This window comes from Capricornis sumatraensis, chromosome 3, assembly GCF_032405125.1.
Source record: "Capricornis sumatraensis isolate serow.1 chromosome 3, serow.2, whole genome shotgun sequence".
Lineage (NCBI taxonomy): Eukaryota > Metazoa > Chordata > Mammalia > Artiodactyla > Bovidae > Capricornis > Capricornis sumatraensis.
Genome location: NC_091071.1, coordinates 135,872,125 through 135,890,591, shown reverse-complemented (window position 1 = coordinate 135,890,591; position 18,467 = coordinate 135,872,125). Strand labels below are relative to the sequence as shown.

At 34.4% G+C, this 18,467-nt stretch overlaps 1 protein-coding gene across 1 annotated transcript in view; it reads right to left on the bottom strand.

Moving 5' to 3' along the window:
* NBEAL1 (neurobeachin like 1) overlaps window positions 1-18,467 on the bottom strand; it is a 131,408-nt gene that overhangs the window by 82,453 nt on the left and 30,488 nt on the right. Inside the window, exons 9-14 of the mRNA XM_068967677.1 lie at window positions 7,052-7,135; window positions 4,944-5,042; window positions 4,272-4,852; window positions 3,235-3,367; window positions 2,506-2,625; window positions 1,246-1,549 (exon numbers count right to left, since the gene is read on the bottom strand). Coding sequence (XP_068823778.1) covers window positions 1,246-1,549; window positions 2,506-2,625; window positions 3,235-3,367; window positions 4,272-4,852; window positions 4,944-5,042; window positions 7,052-7,135 — 1,321 coding nt within the window. The remainder of the gene's footprint in view (window positions 1-1,245; window positions 1,550-2,505; window positions 2,626-3,234; window positions 3,368-4,271; window positions 4,853-4,943; window positions 5,043-7,051; window positions 7,136-18,467) is intronic.

The window sequence follows — 18,467 nt, the reverse complement described above, 5'->3', positions numbered from 1 at the left end:
TACAGACAGACTTATATTTTGTTTCATCAATGTACTAAAATCTGTCAAAAGTATTGGCAGTATCATAGATTGTATTATGCGCCTCCTGTCCAAAATTCCACAATGTGACCGCATTTGAAGATAGGGACTTTAAGGGGTAACTAAGGCCAAATGACATCATAAGAGTCAGACCCTAATTTAGTACAGCCTCTTATAAAAAGAGGAAATAATTCCCTGTGAGGACAGCAAGAAGGCAGACACCTACAAGCCAGGAATAGAGGCTTCACAGGAAACCGAGCCTGACGAAAACCTGATCTTAGAATTCTAGCTTCCAGAAACATGAGAAAACAGCGTTGAAACATCCAGTCTGTGGTATTTTGTTATGGCAGACCTAACAGAATAATACAAACAGTATTACTGATGATCTTTGAAATATTTCCCAATGTTTGCTTTATTTATGTCTACCAAAAAATGGTACGTGCATGCTAAGTCACTTCAGTCACGTCCGACTCTTTGTGACTCTATGGACTGTAGACTGCCAGGCTCCTCTGTCCATGGGATTTTCAAGGCAAGAATACTTGAGTGGGTTGCCATGCCCTCCTCCAGGGGATCTTTCCGACCCAGGTATCGAACCTGCATATCTTAGGTCTCCAGCATTGGCAGGCGGATTCTTTACCACTAGTGTACTATAATTAATTATGATATACAATGTACTTGAAAGTTGTTAAGAGAGTAAATCTTAAATGTTATTAACACACACATTAAAAAATAGTAATTATGGAAGGAGATGAAGATGCTAACTAACTTTATTATGGTAATCATTTTGCAATGTATGTGTGTACCAAATCAGCACATTGCATACCTTAACCTTACGTTATATTGTCAAAACCACAATAAAGCCAAAGGGAGCGAATGTATGGTGTGCGATAGGCTTCTCTTTCGCTTTCAGCTTCAATCAAAACAAGTACAATTGACCCTTAAATAATATGGGTTTGAACGCAACTGTTTTCAATAGTAAATACTACAGTACTACAATTGTGTATCTACAATACAAAACCACACATACAAAGGAACCACATATACAGAGGACCAATTCTAAGTTATACCTGGATTTCTAACTGCATGAAAGGTCAGCACCCCCTAATCCTACAGTTGTTTAAGGGCCAACTGTACACTCTTCAGACAAAATATATTCTCCAGAGTAAATTTAGGCAACAGGAAAACACTATTTCAATTTAATTAGGCAGTATGATGGTACACGCTCACCTGCTAAATATAATGCCTTCACCTGAGGAGGCTGCAGTGCTTCACAGAAGATAATAACAGACCCCAGCTGACCCTCCAGAGATGTGGGGCATCCCCATTCACTGTCTTGGGTTCCAGCTGATATCAATTTGGTAATCAATTTTGATTTTTCAGTTGTCCCTCCCCAGGAGGCTGAAGACAAAATTCCACCAAATGATGTCCGATGAGGAGTAATAGGAGAAGAAAAAGGTGGATCTGGGATTTGGGATGGTGGGGGAGTGGTGGTTCTTTGCCCAGCCGAACCAATGCAGCAAGAAATAAAAGGCTAAAATAGTAAGAACCAAACAAACGTAACAAATTACACATTTTAAGTAAAACTTCATCCTCATATTTAAAATGAAACTACATAAAATTTAGCACCACACTAAAAAAACAAAGGTTTATTTTTACTGGATCATGATGTGTGTGTGTGTGTACACATAAGACAACATTACAGATGTTACATTTGGCCTGTGGAATTTGGATGCATTACTTTTAAAACTCACTTTACATCCTTTTGTAAATTTTGAATGTTAATGAATGTATTTTTTAAAGATTTTTTTACTGTATTCTAAAATAGAGAAAACCACCTTTCTCCCTTAAAATTTATAAACAAAGAATTACATATCAGTATAATACTGCTAGTTACAGGTTATCCTGAAGTGATCACTGACATAAACAACAAGAAATTACTGGAATCCTAGATGGACTTGGGAAATAATCTAATCCATTTCACTATCTTCAGAAAAGGCTCTTTCAAAAATATCCAGAAATTCTCAAAGAACTTTCATAATGTTCTATAAGAATCCCCCCAGTAAATAAATTCTACCTAACTACAATATAAAAATCTAAAGTTTCTTCACAATTTTAAATTCACTGATGGCAAAGAGTCCATCATAATAACCATCTAAATATTTCACATACGTGGAGAGCTTTATTAAATGATCCTTCAGCCTGGTCTAGTCAATTTCTTTGGTTATCCTGTCATGAGCTTTTTTTTCTTCTGAGCATTAATTACATGTGTTTCTTCCTTGAATTGTTTTTCTTTATTATACGATAGTCTGACTTCATCTACTGATGACAGGCAAACAGAATTATTACTTATTGTATCTTAGTATATAGAAAATACTAAAACTTAGAGGCACATATTTAGAATAAATAGAACCTTACATATTAAGTTGGAAAAGTGTTCAAGAGTTCACAATCAACTGGTTGCATAAAGAGTAGGTTAGATGTGCTTACTTCATTCATGGCAGGAAATCTCAGAGGGGCAGAGACCTTCTGCTGTCCATTGTCATAGATATAGACAAGGCTCTGACCAAAGGGCCTTTTTCCAGGCATGTGAACAATGGTTATGTTGTGCTGGTAAAGTAAAACATATACTTAAAAAGTAAAATTTGCATTAAATCCTTGGGATGACAAATGTTTTCAGAGTATTACCACATAACTAGTTCGTGTGAACAGTAAAAGGGTAAGTTTAAGCATAACTAAATTTTGATTAAAATGATGTTGTTACAGTAAATAATAATTTTGCTTGAAGTACTATAAAAGCACTTCTCAATATTCTAAAAAATCTATACACAACTATAACATAGTACCTCTTCTGCATTTTCCAAGTCTGTGTGCATTCTTTAGAATAATTTTGTCTAATGAGAAACATTTTATTTTTTAAGAAAAGCAATGGAAATGTATTATTTTTAACAACCTCTGTTCTCATTTAAAATTGAAATTCAATATCAAATTTGATTCTAGAAAACTTGAAAGAAATCATAACATTTCAACATAATTTTTAGCAGAAAAATTATTACTGCTGAAATTACAATTATTATGACAAATGGTATTAACTCCTTTATAAGTAAAATTTAACATGAACTCTCAAAAACTAGATGACAACACCTGATGTACATGCATCAAATGTGTTTTTTAAAGGAAAGAACCAGGAAGTTAAATGTGGATGCCCTTAAGTCTTACCCAGAGGGAATCACAGAAACTGTGGTCAGGAAGCATAACTGTCGCATATTCTCTTTTCGTGCACACTGCCACAACCAACATACCAGAATGGGTAATAAAAGCTTCAAAGCCCATACCACTTCCTGTAAAAAAGCTAACAAAAATACGTATTATCAGAACTTTTGAAATCAGCTATCCAGTTTTATCATCACTGGGGTACACAAAACTACAACTTCATCATGAATATCTTTATCAAACACACTGTGGCTTACATTCTATTGTCATACCTCATCAATTCTACCTTGCCTCAGAGATGATTTTTAAATCTTTCTTAGGCACAGGTTTAGTTTAGTTAATTATAAAAAGTAGCCTTAGACACAGAATGCCATTAGCAACTGCTAACAAAACTGTAAATTTTAAAATCTTCAAAATTCTTCCATGTAAGATTCAGAAAGCATGAATAAAGGTCTTTAAAAAATCACAAGGCAAGGGTGAAGAATCAAATCAATAAAATTAGAAATGAAAATGGAGAAATCACAACAGACAACATAGAAATACAAAAGATCGTTAAGACACTACTATGAGCAATTACATGTCAATAAAATGGACAACTTAGAAGAAATGGACAAATTCTTAGAAAAGTATAACTTTCCAAAAAAAAAATCACAAGGCATAGTAAAAATTATTAGTTACTGAAATAACAAGTTTGGAAGCACATAGGTTTTCAGGTCCTTCATATAAAGGTATAGTAGCATCCTCAATTGAACAGAGAAATCACCAATCACTTTCAAGTTTACTATTACTTTTTCCTCCACTTTTACAATAATTTTAAGAAGGAACTTTGTGTCCAAATTAGCTTCAGAACTAGCAAAATGTTTGAATGTACAACTATTACTATGAAATAAGCTTAAAATTAAACTGTGTACATCCTGAGAGGCTTCAGATAAATTGTTATACATATAAAAAGTAGAAGCTTTGAAAAGCAGTTTCCTGTTGAAGAATCACAGCAGATATTGTTAGGATAGGATTCATTTATATTCCATAACTTTTACCAGTACCTGTATAATTGTTTTCTTTTTCCTCCTTTGTTAGCGTTGCCAAGAGTCAACTGATCCTGATCTAAGCAAAACCAAGCATTGAAAGAAAAGGCAGACCCTGGCCATCTCTGTATGGAAGGCACAGAAATTCCTGCCATACTATGTGACAAATTAAAATACTGAAGAGCGCTCTCTAGACTTTGTTTTCGGGCCATCGTCAGGATTGCTCGAGCTACAGGAGTGGTATAGGGGTGAACAGATTCAGATTCATCCACTCTTAGCAACCTCAGTAGTTGACGGATTTCTTCCGAGCTCACTGACTGACTTCCCAAGGAACCAAGGAGCGCGATCAAGTTCTCAGCACAAGTTTGATGGAGGGAAGAATGGGAATTAAGGGCTTCAATGATTCTAATTCCCATGTTTGCATTGACACAAGTAGTTCGACTCTGCCTGTTAATACAACAAATTTTTTTCAGCCAATCTGAGATGAAGATTTGCAGGTCATGGGATTCTAGCTCTGGAAGCCACTGGATAAGAAGCAAGAGAGGCTGGACATTACTAATGCCCAAAATACCCACTGAAGTGTGGTCACCCTCTACAGCCTGTAAAGCAACATAAGAAACAAAAAATTAGCCACCATCTTTGATACAAAGAAAATGGAACTTCTTTTAATAAAGCTAAAAAGAGTCTCACCATATTCATAAGTTCTTTAAGTAGTTCCAGTGGTGGCTGACCCAGTGATTTTAATACTTCAAACATATGTGTATAACCAATTCGTTCTTTAAATACTTCCTAAGGGAGAAGAAATTAATACATCAAAGCAGATTTTCTAAGACTGAATTTGTTAAAATATTAAAGATGTTGAATAATATTCATTTAAGTTAATTAACAATATTAAAAAGATCATGAGTTCAATATTTCTGTTTTCTTAAGTTAGATGTCTTCATCTTAAATATCAAGATTCCATATACCTTCTGGAATACAATGTTATAAAATATGTAAAACAATTGGAATTGAAAACATTGTGTTATAAAACTGTTCTATTACTTGCAGATCCCTTTACTTTCCTCACTTGCTTTGTTATTAGTACAGTACTACTTGAAGTCAAAATAAAAATGGAGAAAAAAATGAGGAGATTTTAGGGATAACAGGAGTCAGCAGCCTCAAAGAACTAAATTAAAGATTCCTGGCAATTTTGAGTAGTGGCCAGAGAAACACTGGGTATGGTTTTCTCTCTGTTCTTTGTATCTAAATAGTCTGAAATATCTGGAGCACAAAGTTCAATTTAATAAGCTCTTAAGTCACATGCATTTTTGAACTAGTGGGCACCCAAAGTCATAAAGTAAACTGTAAAGACACCAAAAAACCTATCAATAATAAATTGGTTCAGTAAGTTAGGCAAAAATATATACACTTATCATAAAATCAAAAGATTTTCAACAAAACAAGCATGCCTGGTTAGTTGTCTCTAAAAAGGAGCATTCACTGACTGTGGGCCAAACACAGAAGAAAATCTCTTTGCCAAAGGCATTTTAAAAAATAATCTTTCAATTTTAAACCATGCAATGCATAACATAGTTTTAAAAATTATATTAAAAAAAGACTGACATCATTTCAGATTTAAATTTTATAATACAGTATAGGCAATCCATTATACTCATAAACCAATTACTTAGAACTTAAAAATAATTCTTCCCTTAAGTAACTATTATAAATGGAGATTAGATTCCCATGCCAGCCTATAATAGTTGCCAAAACCTATTCAGTAGTAATTTAGCCATGAGTTATTTATAGTAACACGTATAGGACAAAGTTAGTCTTCTAACAAAAATCAATGGAATGTAAAAAATATGACTCAAAGCATGGCTTAGGGAACAAGGGATCATTCATTTCTAATTCTAAGAAGAATGAAATATATAAGAGATGGCAGATAAGAAAGTAAAATGGTGAAAATAATAATAGACATTTATGCTTATTAAGCACTTACCATGTGCCTGGCACTCTGCTTACCATTTTACATAGAAGATACTATGTCTGACGCAGGATACAGCATGCTTGGGGCTGGTGCATGGGGATGACCCACAGAGATGTTATGGGGAGGGAGGTGGGAGGGGGTTTCATGTTTGGGAACACATGTAAGAATTAAAGATTTTAAAATTAAATAAAAAAAATTAAAAAAAAAAAAAAAAAAAGAAGATACCACTAATCCTTAAAAGTACTCAGTGGGAAAACTACTAGCACAAAATCAGTGTAAGTGGACTGCAGGGTAGAGTCAGTGGTAGTGAATGAAAAAGGAAAGAAAATCCTGAGGATCAGTGACTACAAACAAAGAAGCAGAATTTCCAAGGCCATCTGGAAGAACAAGTCCCAAATTGATAGGTCTATTCACATATGAAAAGTGTTCAAACTGTAGGCAGTCATAAACTGACCAAATAGTGAAAGGGTGATTACTTTATTAATGAACAAAAATTAGGATATAAATTTTAAGTCTGTAAATGCATTAATCAAATAATCAATTAAAATGATGCTTTCAACATTTTAACCCCACTGCTCTCTTCCCAATCACTGACTGATGCTGTAAAGCTCTGGAGCTTGCAGTCAGTCCTCAGTGAATAAAAGCCTTCTGTCTTTTAAATTATCAGCAAAGTGATTCTTATGCAAAAATGAGATATTCTGTGAACTATTTCATTTTATATGTGAAACTATATGTATTATATACTTCATATATTACTTTGGGAATTACATAGTGAAAACTGGTATATCTAAGATGACCTTTTAGAGCTTGAGGACTTATGTTTTACCTTAGCAGCTGGAGATTTGTTCATTACTGCTGTCAAAGCCTGAATAGCTGATACAGCCAAACAGTCCAACTGTCCCTGAAACACCTAGCAGAAAAGGAAAAAAAGAAAGAAATTAATAAATGTATTCAAGATTTATATTCAGTTAGGAAACCTTTTCTCTGAAAACCTGAAAAAAAAATTATTTAACATGCAATACATTCCTCTTCCAATGACATGGATTTCTGAAACAGCAAAACCTGTAAGACAAGTTACATACTTGACAGAAAATAAGCCATGTGTCAAAGAGAATAAGGCTACATTCACTCATTACACTAAAATGTTTTGGGAGGGGAAAAAAAAACACCAAGCTTCATACATGCTTTTTAAAAGTAATGGACAATCTCAAAAGGAAGGGAGGGAAGGCTATCATGATATGTTTTAATTTTCCTTCAAAAATACACTTGAAACTACCTAGGTTAAAATTTCATTAGCAAGTATAATAAGGTGCATAAAACAGTCTTGTCTCTATATTTTCCAAACCCTATGTTATAAATGAATTGGTATGTGTCTATACCAATCTATCAATCACAATTGCAAACAACGTACATCTATTTGTACATAAAATGCAGAATTTGAGGCAGCATAGAAAATGAAGTGTGTACCTATAAGCAGTGTCATGTTTTTAGATGGCAATCTTTAATGCCAAAAGCTGTTAAGAAAAAATAAATAAACACCATCTCCATTTTGTCTGTTTAAGCTTCATCAAAAAGAAGAAAGTGAAAGTCATTCAATCATATCTGACTCTTTGCAATCCTATGGACTATACAGTCCATGGAATTCTCCAGGCCAGAATACTGGAGTGGGTAGAGTTTCCCTTCTCCAGGGGATCTTCCCAACCCTGGGATCGAACCCAGGCCTCCCGCACTGCAGGTGGATTCTTTACGAGCTGAGCCACAAGGGAAGTCCAAGAATACTGGAGTGGGTAGAGTATCCCTTCCCCAGGGGATCTTCCCGACCCAGGAATCGAAACACGGTCTCCTGCATTGCAGATGGATTCTTAACCAACTAAGCTATCAGGGAAGCCTCTATAAGAAGAGATGTGTGAAGTTTCAGGGTAGTGCATTCAGAGCAAACTGAAAACAAAACCAAAATAGAGTATCAATGATATAAAAAAAACTGAATATGAATGTTAAAGATTGGACTTAGTCGACCACAAAAGCACAGTTTGAGGACTAGAAAGTTGTAAAAATTACCAATCCATGAAATCTACTTTTGGGAAATATGTTACTATGACTGGTAACTCATTATCCCACAAATTGAATTCTCCTCTTTTCCTCCCACTAAAAATGGTGTGGGCAAAAGGGCAATGATTAGATCTTTGTCACTGTAAGCTAACCTCTACCACGTTCAGGCAAGCTATTTAAAGCTGGTATCTTGACTTTTGTGGATGTTGTTTGTTTATTAAGCACTATTGCATAAAATAAACATGGAACAGGTATAATAAATATCATAGTCATTAAACATTCTGCATACAACTAAGTGTGAAAACTACTAGCACAAAGAATTCCATACAACTAAGATTTTGTCTAGACTCTATAGAAGAGGACTAGGCACACAGTGCCTTAATCAGGAATACTAATTGTAAACCTCTAAAAAGATAACTATAACTGATAGAGAAATACAGAAGAGCAGTCTGTAACTGATATTTCACATTCAGAAGAGAAAATAATAGATTATCATGGCTCTTTTTATACCATAGATCTGTATATACATCTGGTCATTAAGATAATGTTAATAAAAGACATCAGGTATGTAAGCTCTCTCAGACATTCTAGGAAAGACAAAAAAGCAATTTTTATAGGTAGATTTTTCCAAACTACACTATCTAATGCATAATGAAAACCAAGATGAATTTTATATTTCTGTCTGATACCTATATAGAGTTGAATTTTTAGAAAAGAAAAATATGCTAAATTAAGACTCAAAGAGTTTGGCATCTTCTTCCCTTCCTCCAAGATTTGGGTTGTCCATTGGATTATAATCATTATTTGTCAACAAGAGGCAAAGAATCAAGATATTAAAATTGATCAAACATATTCACGAACAAAGCCCTAGATCCCAATACACCACAATGCTTAGAAAATGAAGCCCCCAAAATATGGAGTCATCACCAGGTGGACAGCATTGAAACTGGGATCCCATTCCTGTACTTTGTGTCTCAAACTGAAAAGAAAACACACATATATGCATGGGATACTGTTGATTGTTTATAACCTTCAGCAAGATTTCAATATATTTATCTTTTAGATAAAAGCAATTTTTAATTTTAAAAATAATTTTCAAAAATACTCAAGATTAGAAATAGATAAGGTTTGTGTACTTTAAAACATAAGAATAAAAGTACAGGAACAGGTGCTCCCATTGACTGATTTTGGTCTTCAGCTGATACAAGATGCAGGTTTTGTAGATACCTGGTCCTCATTCATTTCTGTCAGTAATTTGTTGGCAAGGTCTTTCTCGTTCTTGTCTGCCACCTTACTGTTAGCATTTAAAAATAGCTGTTAAAAACAGAGATAAGAATAATGGAGAAAGAAAATTAAATTGTTACCTACAAGTAGAAGTGAAGCTTAAATGGATTGCCATGTCTCTTGAAAATAAATCCAGGAAGCCACTCATGAAGTATACCACTTTAAAATGACAATCGACTATCCATTTTTTCAATGACCAACTAACATATGTGACATAATTAATTATTATTATTCAGAAACAACAGCAACAATTAAATAATTATTAGGAATACTTAGTTAATATTCTTGAATTCTTCAAGAATTAGCAAAGAATGACTCAGAAAAGAAGGAAACTGCTACTGAGACAGACTAAAGATACTGTAGTAAATAATGTATAGTAATGGTTCTGTAGCCATGCATGCTTGTGAATTACTATTTAACTTTAAAAAAGGGGTCTTTCTGGCAATACTTCGCAGAGAATCAAATATGCTAATATGTACTTTGACAAGGGAGGTCAGTGTGTAGCATTTCCCAAATTTATGACCACATATTTTGTTAAAAATTTTATAGCAATATTCTCAAAAATCAGGGTTGATTCATGTTGATGTATGGCAGAAACCAACACAACATTGTAAAAGCAATTATCCTTCAATTAAAAATAAATTTTTAAAAATTTACAGCAGTACTCTCCAAAATTATCAAGAGTTAAGCATAATTTATACTATCTTGTATACTAGAAAGAGGGATTAGGAGTATCTATGAATTACATATTTATGAAAAATAACTGTGTTTTCCAAAATATACCTTGATAAGGATGGTACTGCTTTTACAGTTTTTGCACCTTTTTTAAATGTCCGGCTTAAGAGAAAACAAATGAACTCTCCTATCTGCTTCTGCATTCAGACATTTATAATGTTGTTTTGGTTAAAGTTCAATAAGAAAATTAGCCTCAAAAAGAAACTTTGTTAAGATCAGACTTCGAAGACTCCCTAAAATGATCTTGGGGCTCTCATGATTTGAGAACTGCTGGGTTGAAATATTTACAGTCATTAAAAGTAATCTTTCAAAAAATACATGATGGCCTATGGAAAGATTCATGATATAAAATACTTAAAAGCAGAGCAAAATAACACTCAGTAGTATTCCAATTTTGTAAAGGAAAATACATCTACATTAAAAATATACACATAAATATTGCTATTATATTTTGTGGTAATTTAAATATTATGCACATATATATGCATTTTTAAAAATATTTAAAATATATTTTTATATTTATTTTTCCTCTGAAACCTCCACACTGTATTTTTCTACAAGGTAAATAAAAATCTATATTTTAAAAATAAAAAGAAACTTGTTCAATGTCAAAAGTCATTACGGCAATGTGTGTCCAGAGGTGTGCTTCCCAAAGTCAGGCTTTCAACTTTACCTTTCTGTCTATTCACTCCTAACACTCTTTTCCATAGGTATTCTTTCGTTGTTCCTCTCCTAAATTCTCATTTCTACTAAGACTGTCATGATGATGAATTTCTACGGTAGTTGATTTTAAAGAGTAGATGTGAAGAAGAGAAAAAAGTAAAGAAAACAAATTAGATGAGCAAGGCCACAACATCAAAAGCTTTCCAGAATCTTAAGTCCTCAAATGAAACTTTATATACATATGTATACTTTTTAAAAATGATTTCAAATAGGAAAGTACTAAAGTCAGCATAATGGCTTTGAATCCTCTTTGCTGCTAGAAATTTGCCGTTCTTTTCTTCACATTAATTTAAATACTTTTGGACAACTTTAAAAAAAATTTTCATAAACTCAAAGCATATCTCCCCTTTCAAAATTCAATATAGTAAAACAAAATAATGCTCAAGTATTTAAAGTTCATCATACCTATATAAAAGTTAAACATATGATTCCTTGGAAATATATTTAAAATATGCTATAGTATGATGAAACTCATTAGTTTTTACACAAATATTCAAAGAAATTAATGTGTATTTAAACTGGTTGGTGAATGTCACGCAAGAAGAGCAAAAAGAAAGCATAGAAACTGCAGCAGAAAGCCTAAAGATTTCCATGTAATTCATGAATTGTTTATGATACTTTAAACTTTAGTTGACAATGCTTCAAATGGGTATGAATATTTAAATGACAATTGTCTTGATTCTGTATTATTATATAAAAGAATAAATGATTCATTACTTATTTTAAAAAAAATTTAAACAGAAATCAATCAGACATCTGTAGCATCCTATTACACATTTAGGAACTTAAGTTTTCACAAGATGTCAAACATTTTTATACATTCATATATCATATCACCTATCTCCACCAAATGTTTGTATATACAGTGAATAAAACCTGTAATTCTCTTATTCCTAATACACAGAAAACATTCTTCTACTGACTAAACATTGACTTTAAGTACCAATAATACAGTTAGAAAACCACATGTAACAATGAGCTTAGGGTCAGAATACCTGTGTAAGAAATACTACCTCCATCATATATTAGCATTAACCATGGGCTGGTCAGTTAATCTCTTAGGACATATTTCCTTATTTGTATAAGAAGAGAGTTGGGACAGTTTATTTCCAAGGTTCTCCTTTGTTTTTTTTTTTTTTTTTTTTTTTTTTTTAAAAGCCTTCTGCATGCAATGTTTATTTTGTTTTTTTTTTTAATTTTTTTTTTTTTATTAAATTTTAAAATCTTTAATTCTTACATGTGTACCCAAACATGAAACCCCCTCCCACCTCCCTCCCCATGACATCTCTGTGGGTGATCCCCATGCACCAGCCCCAATCATGCTGTATCCTGCGTCAGACATAGACTGGCGATTCAATTCTTACATGATAGTATACATGATAGAATGCCATTCTCCCAAATCATCCCGCCCTCTCCCTCTCTCTCTGAGTCCAAAAGTCCGTTATACACAGCTGTGTCTTTTTTCCTGTCTTGCATACAGGGTCGTCATTGCCATCTTTCTAAATTCCATATATATGTGTTAGTATACTGTATTGGTGTTTTTCTTTCTGGCTTACTTCACTCTGTATAATCGGCTCCAGTTTCATCCATCTCATCAGAACTGATTCAAATGAATTCTTTTTAACGGCTGAGTAATACTCCATCGTGTATATGTACCAAAGCTTCCTTATCCATTCATCTGCTGATGGACATCTAGGTTGTTTCCATGTCCTGGCTATTATAAACAGTGCTGCGATGAACATTGGGGTACATGTGTCTCTTTCAATTCTGGTTTCCTCGGTGTGTATACCCAGCAGTGGGATTGCTGGGTCATAAGGTAGTTCTATTTGCAATTTTTTAAGGAATCTCCACACTGTTCTCCATAGTGGCTGTACTAGTTTGCATTCCCACCAACAGTGTAGGAGGGTTCCCTTTTCTCCACACCCTCTCCAGCATTTGTTGCTTGCAGATTTTTGGATCGCAGCCATTCTGACTGGTGTGAAGTGGTACCTCATTGTGGTTTTGATTTGCATTTCTCTGATAATGAGTGATGTTGAGCATCTTTTCATGTGTTTGTTAGCCATCCGTATGTCTTCTTTGGAGAAATGTCTATTTAGTTCTTTGGCCCATTTTTTGATTGGGTCGTTTATTTTTCTGGAATTGAGCTGCATAAGTTGCTTGTATATTTTTGAGATTAGTTGTTTGTCAGTTGCTTCATTTGCTATTATTTTCTCCCATTCAGAAGGCTGTCTTTTCACCTTGCTTATAGTTTCCTTTGTTGTGCAGAAGCTTTTAATTTTAATTAGATCCCATTTGTTTATTTTTGCTTTTATTTCCAGAATTCTGGGAGGTGGATCATAGAGGATCCTGCTGTGATTTATGTCTGAGAGTGTTTTGCCTATATTCTCCTCTAGGAGTTTTATAGTTTCTGGTCTTACATTTAGATCTTTAATCCATTTTGAGTTTATTTTTGTGTGCGGTGTTAGAAAGTGATCTAGTTTCATTCTTTTACAAGTGGTTGACCAGTTTTCCCAGCACCACTTGTTAAAGAGATTGTCTTTACTCCATTGTATATTCTTGCCTCCTTTGTCAAAGATAAGGTGTCCATATGTGTGTGGATTTATCTCTGGGCTTTCTATTTTGTTCCATTGATCTATATGTCTGTCTTTGTGCCAGTACCATACTGTTTTGATGACTGTGGCTTTGTAGTAGAGCCTGAAGTCAGGCAAGTTGATTCCTCCAGTTCCATTCTTCTTTCTCAAGATTGCTTTGGCTATTCGAGGTTTTTTGTATTTCCATACAAATCTTGAAATTATTTGTTCTAGTTCTGTGAAAAATATGGCTGGTAGCTTGATAGGGATTGCGTTGAATTTGTAAATTGCTTTGGGTAGTATACTCATTTTCACTATATTGATTCTTCCAATCCATGAACATGGTATATTTCTCCATCTATTAGTGTCCTCTTTGATTTCTTTCATCAGTGTTTTATAGTTTTCTATATATAGGTCTTTAGTTTCTTTGGGTAGATATATTCCTAAGTATTTTATTCTTTTTGTTGCAATGGTGAATGGAATTGTTTCCTTAATTTCTTTTTCTACTTTCTCATTATTAGTGTATAGGAATGCAAGGGATTTCTGTGTGTTGATTTTATATCCTGCAACTTTACTATATTCATTGATGAGCTCTAGTAATTTTCTGGTGGAGTCTTTAGGGTTTTCCATGTAGAGGATCATGTCATCTGCAAACAGTGAGAGTTTTACTTCTTCTTTTCCAATTTGGATTCCTTTTATTTCTTTTTCTGCTCTGATTGCTGTGGCCAAAACTTCCAGAACTATGTTGAATAGTAGCGGTGAAAGTGGACACCCTTGTCTTGTTCCTGACTTTAGGGGAAATGCTTTCAATTTTTCACCATTAAGGATAATGTTTGCTGTGGGTTTGTCATATATAGCTTTTATTATGTTGAGGTATGTTCCTTCTATTCCTGCTTTCTGGAGAGTTTTTATCATAAATGGATGTTGAATTTTGTCAAAGGCCTTCTCTGCATCTATTGAGATAATCATATGGTTTTTATTTTTCAATTTGTTAATGTGGTGAATTACATTGATTGATTTGCGGATATTGAAGAATCCTTGCATCCCTGGGATAAAGCCCACTTGGTCATGGTGTATGATCTTTTTAATATGTTGTTGGATTCTGATTGCTAGAATTTTGTTGAGGATTTTTGCATCTATGTTCATCAGTGATATTGGCCTGTAGTTTTCTTTTTTTGTGACATCTTTGTCAGGTTTTGGTATTAGGGTGATGGTGGCCTCATAGAATGAGTTTGGAAGTTTACCTTCCTCTGCAATTTTCTGGAAGAGTTTGAGTAGGATAGGTGTTAGCTCTTCTCGAAATTTTTGGTAGAATTCAGCTGTGAAGCCGTCTGGACCTGGGCTTTTGTTTGCTGGAAGATTTCTGATTACAGTTTCAATTTCCGTGCTGGTGATGGGTCTGTTAAGATTTTCTATTTCTTCCTGGTTCAGTTTTGGAAAATTGTACTTTTCTAAGAATTTGTCCATTTCTTCCACATTGTCCTCCTTTGTTTTTAAAACTTAAGTCCTTTGGGGATGGACATGTATACCCTGCTATATTTAAAATGGATAACCAAGGACCTACTGTAGAGTGCATTGAACCTTGCTCAATGTTATGAGATAGCCTGAATGGGAGAGGAATTTCGGGGAGAATGGATACATGCATATGTATGGCTGAGTACTTTTGCTCTTCACCTTAAACTATCACAACACTGTCAATTGGCTATATCCCAATACACCATGGATCATAGCCTTATCATGGTGAAGGGGCTTGGGTAACTCAATGAAGCTATGAGCTATTTACTTTTTAGAAAATTAAAAAAAAAAAAACTTAATGACTCTAATGTTTAGTGAGGAATCTACACAGATTCTGACTAGAATATTCCACAAATAAAGAATACTGCCAGGATAAAAGGCTCAGGTCCCAAAACCTAGCTTTCCTCTCCAAAATGGGTTTCTTCTCAAAAGCAAAATGTGTGATAAATAGCATCAAAGTGAAAGTGAAAGTCAGTCGTGTCCGACTCTTTGTGACCCCCATAGACTATACAGTCCATGGAATTATCCAGGCCAGAATACTGGAGTGGGTAGCCTTTCCCTTCTCCAGGGGATCTTCCCAACCCAGGGATTGAACCCAGGTCTCCCACATTGCAGGTGGATTCTTTATGAGCTGAGCCACAAGAGAAGCCTAAGAATACTGGAATGGGTAGCCAAAATTTGAGCACACTCCAGGAGTTGGCGATGGACAGGGAAGCCTGGCGTGCTGCAGACCATGGGGTTGCAAAAAAGTCAGGCACGAGTGAGCGACTGAACTGAACTGAGCCTATCCTTTCTCCAGTAGATCTTCCTGACCCAGAAATCAAACCAGGGTCTCCTGCACTGCAAATTCTTTACCAACTGAACTATCAGGGAAGCCCAAATGGCATAAAATAGTTAAATTTTATTTATTTCCTTATTTTTATTTTGGCTGTGCTGGGTCTTCATTGCTGCATGGCCTTTTTCCCTATTTGTGGAGAGCAGAGGCTACTCTATTGTTGCAGTGTGTGGGTTTTTCACTGCAGCAGCTTCTCTCGTTATGGAGCACGGACTCTAGGGCCTGTGGACTTCGACAGTTACAACTCACAGGCCCCACAGTATGGCACGTGGGCTTAGCTGCTCCAAGGCATGTGGTATCTTCTCAGATCAGGGATCAAACCAGTGTTTCCTGCACTTGCAAGAGAGTTCTTTATCACTGAGCCACCAGGAAAGCCCATCAAATAATTAAATTTTAAATCATTATGACCGTCAGCAAGTTTCAAGGTCTAAATTATAAGAAACTTTGACTTCTAACATGGTAGAAAGAATAAATATTAGCTTGTTGTCATGACAGCTATGTCAAACAGTTTTGTATTTTTAAAAAAATGTACTGCTGACCATGATATGACAGAGATTTTTAAAAATTATCTCTTAGTTTCACACACTGTATAAATGCACACTAAAAATTTTAGTAGAAATTATTTTATCCTAGTGATTCATCCTTCTGTAGTATGTGATTGACAGTTTCTCTACACATGTGAGATCTTGTCTATCACTGACGTTGTCATTATAATCCATAAAGCCACACTGCATTTTTACAACACAGAGAAGGTTTTACAAACGTTTCTCTTATGTCGCTTTCACCTCCCTAGGATTTCTTCCCCAAGAATGATTTTTAAAAGGTGGACAGAGAAATCTTGACGCTTCAGTGGTGATTTAGTACTTGTGTTGACTTCATAAGTATTCATTCTGACTTATTTTATCAATATATTATTTACTATTTTATGCTATTCTTTATAGTTTTACTGTAAGTTAAGCAACATAGTGACATAATGCTTTCAAAGATACTCTCCTAACTGTGTGGAAAACTTCAAGGAGCTGATGTTAAAATTTTTATTCTGGAATATTCTCACAAAATCAGAATGAACCCCTAGTATTTTTCAACTGGGAATTCATGAAATGAACACCTCAAATAGAAAGTAAAAGCTCTCTGAAGTAGTTTTATTTTCAAAGGGTTTTCAAGAAGCTCTCTAAAAGGTTTCTGGTGGCATCTTGATATTTATGGGACTATATAATAATCAGAGATATTAGTTACTATGTATTCATACGCAAATCTGCTACAAGTGTAAATCAGTAAAAACTTTTAAAAATAAGCAAATTGGAAGTATACATCAAGAACCCTAATAGTATTCTTGTTTTTCTACTTTTCTACATTTTCCACTTATAAGTTGTTTTCATACAGTGCTCCCTGCTTTAAAAAATGTATGCCCTTTGATCTAATAGTTGTATTAGAAATAGAATTCTGTTCCATGAAACTTTAAAGAGTTATGTAATAGCAAACAAAACTGGAAACAAGTATCTATATACTTAACTAATACTATACTTAACTGATAGGGAATATTTAAGTAAGTTATATATTCACTTAATATAATAATACATAAATATTAAAATCACAACACACGAAAATGCTAATGCTGCTGCTGCTACCGCTGCTAAGTCGCTCAGTCGTGTCCGACCCTGTGCGACCCCATGGACTGCAGCCCACCGGGCTCCTCCGTCCACGGGATTCTCTAGGCAAGAGTACTGGAGTGGGGTGCCACTGCATTCTCTGGAAAATGCTAATGAAATCATCTTAAATGATACAAAAGTACAAAAACATATGCTTATCAAATGCTCATACCAAATTTTAATAGTGCGTAACACAAAAAAGATTTTAAAACTTCACAACAAAAAAGCTAAAAAAAAAAATTAAGAAATGCACCAAGAACCACACATTTTTCTAAAGACAATATAAATGGCCAATAAGCACATGAAAAGATGCTCAGTATCACTAATCATTAGAGAAAACCAAATCAGACTACAATGAGATACCACCTCACACCCATTAGGATGGCTATTATCAAAAATAAAGGAGAGGAAGAAGAAGAAAAGGAGGAGAATGAGGAGGAGGAAGGAGAAAACATATGTTGATGAGAATATGGGAGAAACTGGAATTCTTGTGCATTGTTGACAGGAATGTAAAACAGTGCTGCCACTATGGAAAACAGTAAGGCAGTTCCTCAACAAATCAAAAATTTAATTACTATGTGATCTAGCAAGCCCACTCTGAACATATGCCAAGAAGAATTTAAAGTAGGGTCTGGAAGAGATATTGGTAATACTCATGTTCACAGCAACATTATCCACGATAGCCAAAAGGTAAGATCAACACAAGAGTCCATCAACAGACAACTGAATAAACAAAATGTGGCATACACATATATATCCATACAATGAGTTACTATTCAGTCTTAAAAGGAAATTTTGCAAAATGCTACAACATGGATGAATCTTGAGGTATTATGCGGAATGAAATAAGCCAGTCATAAAAAACAAACACTGCATAATTCC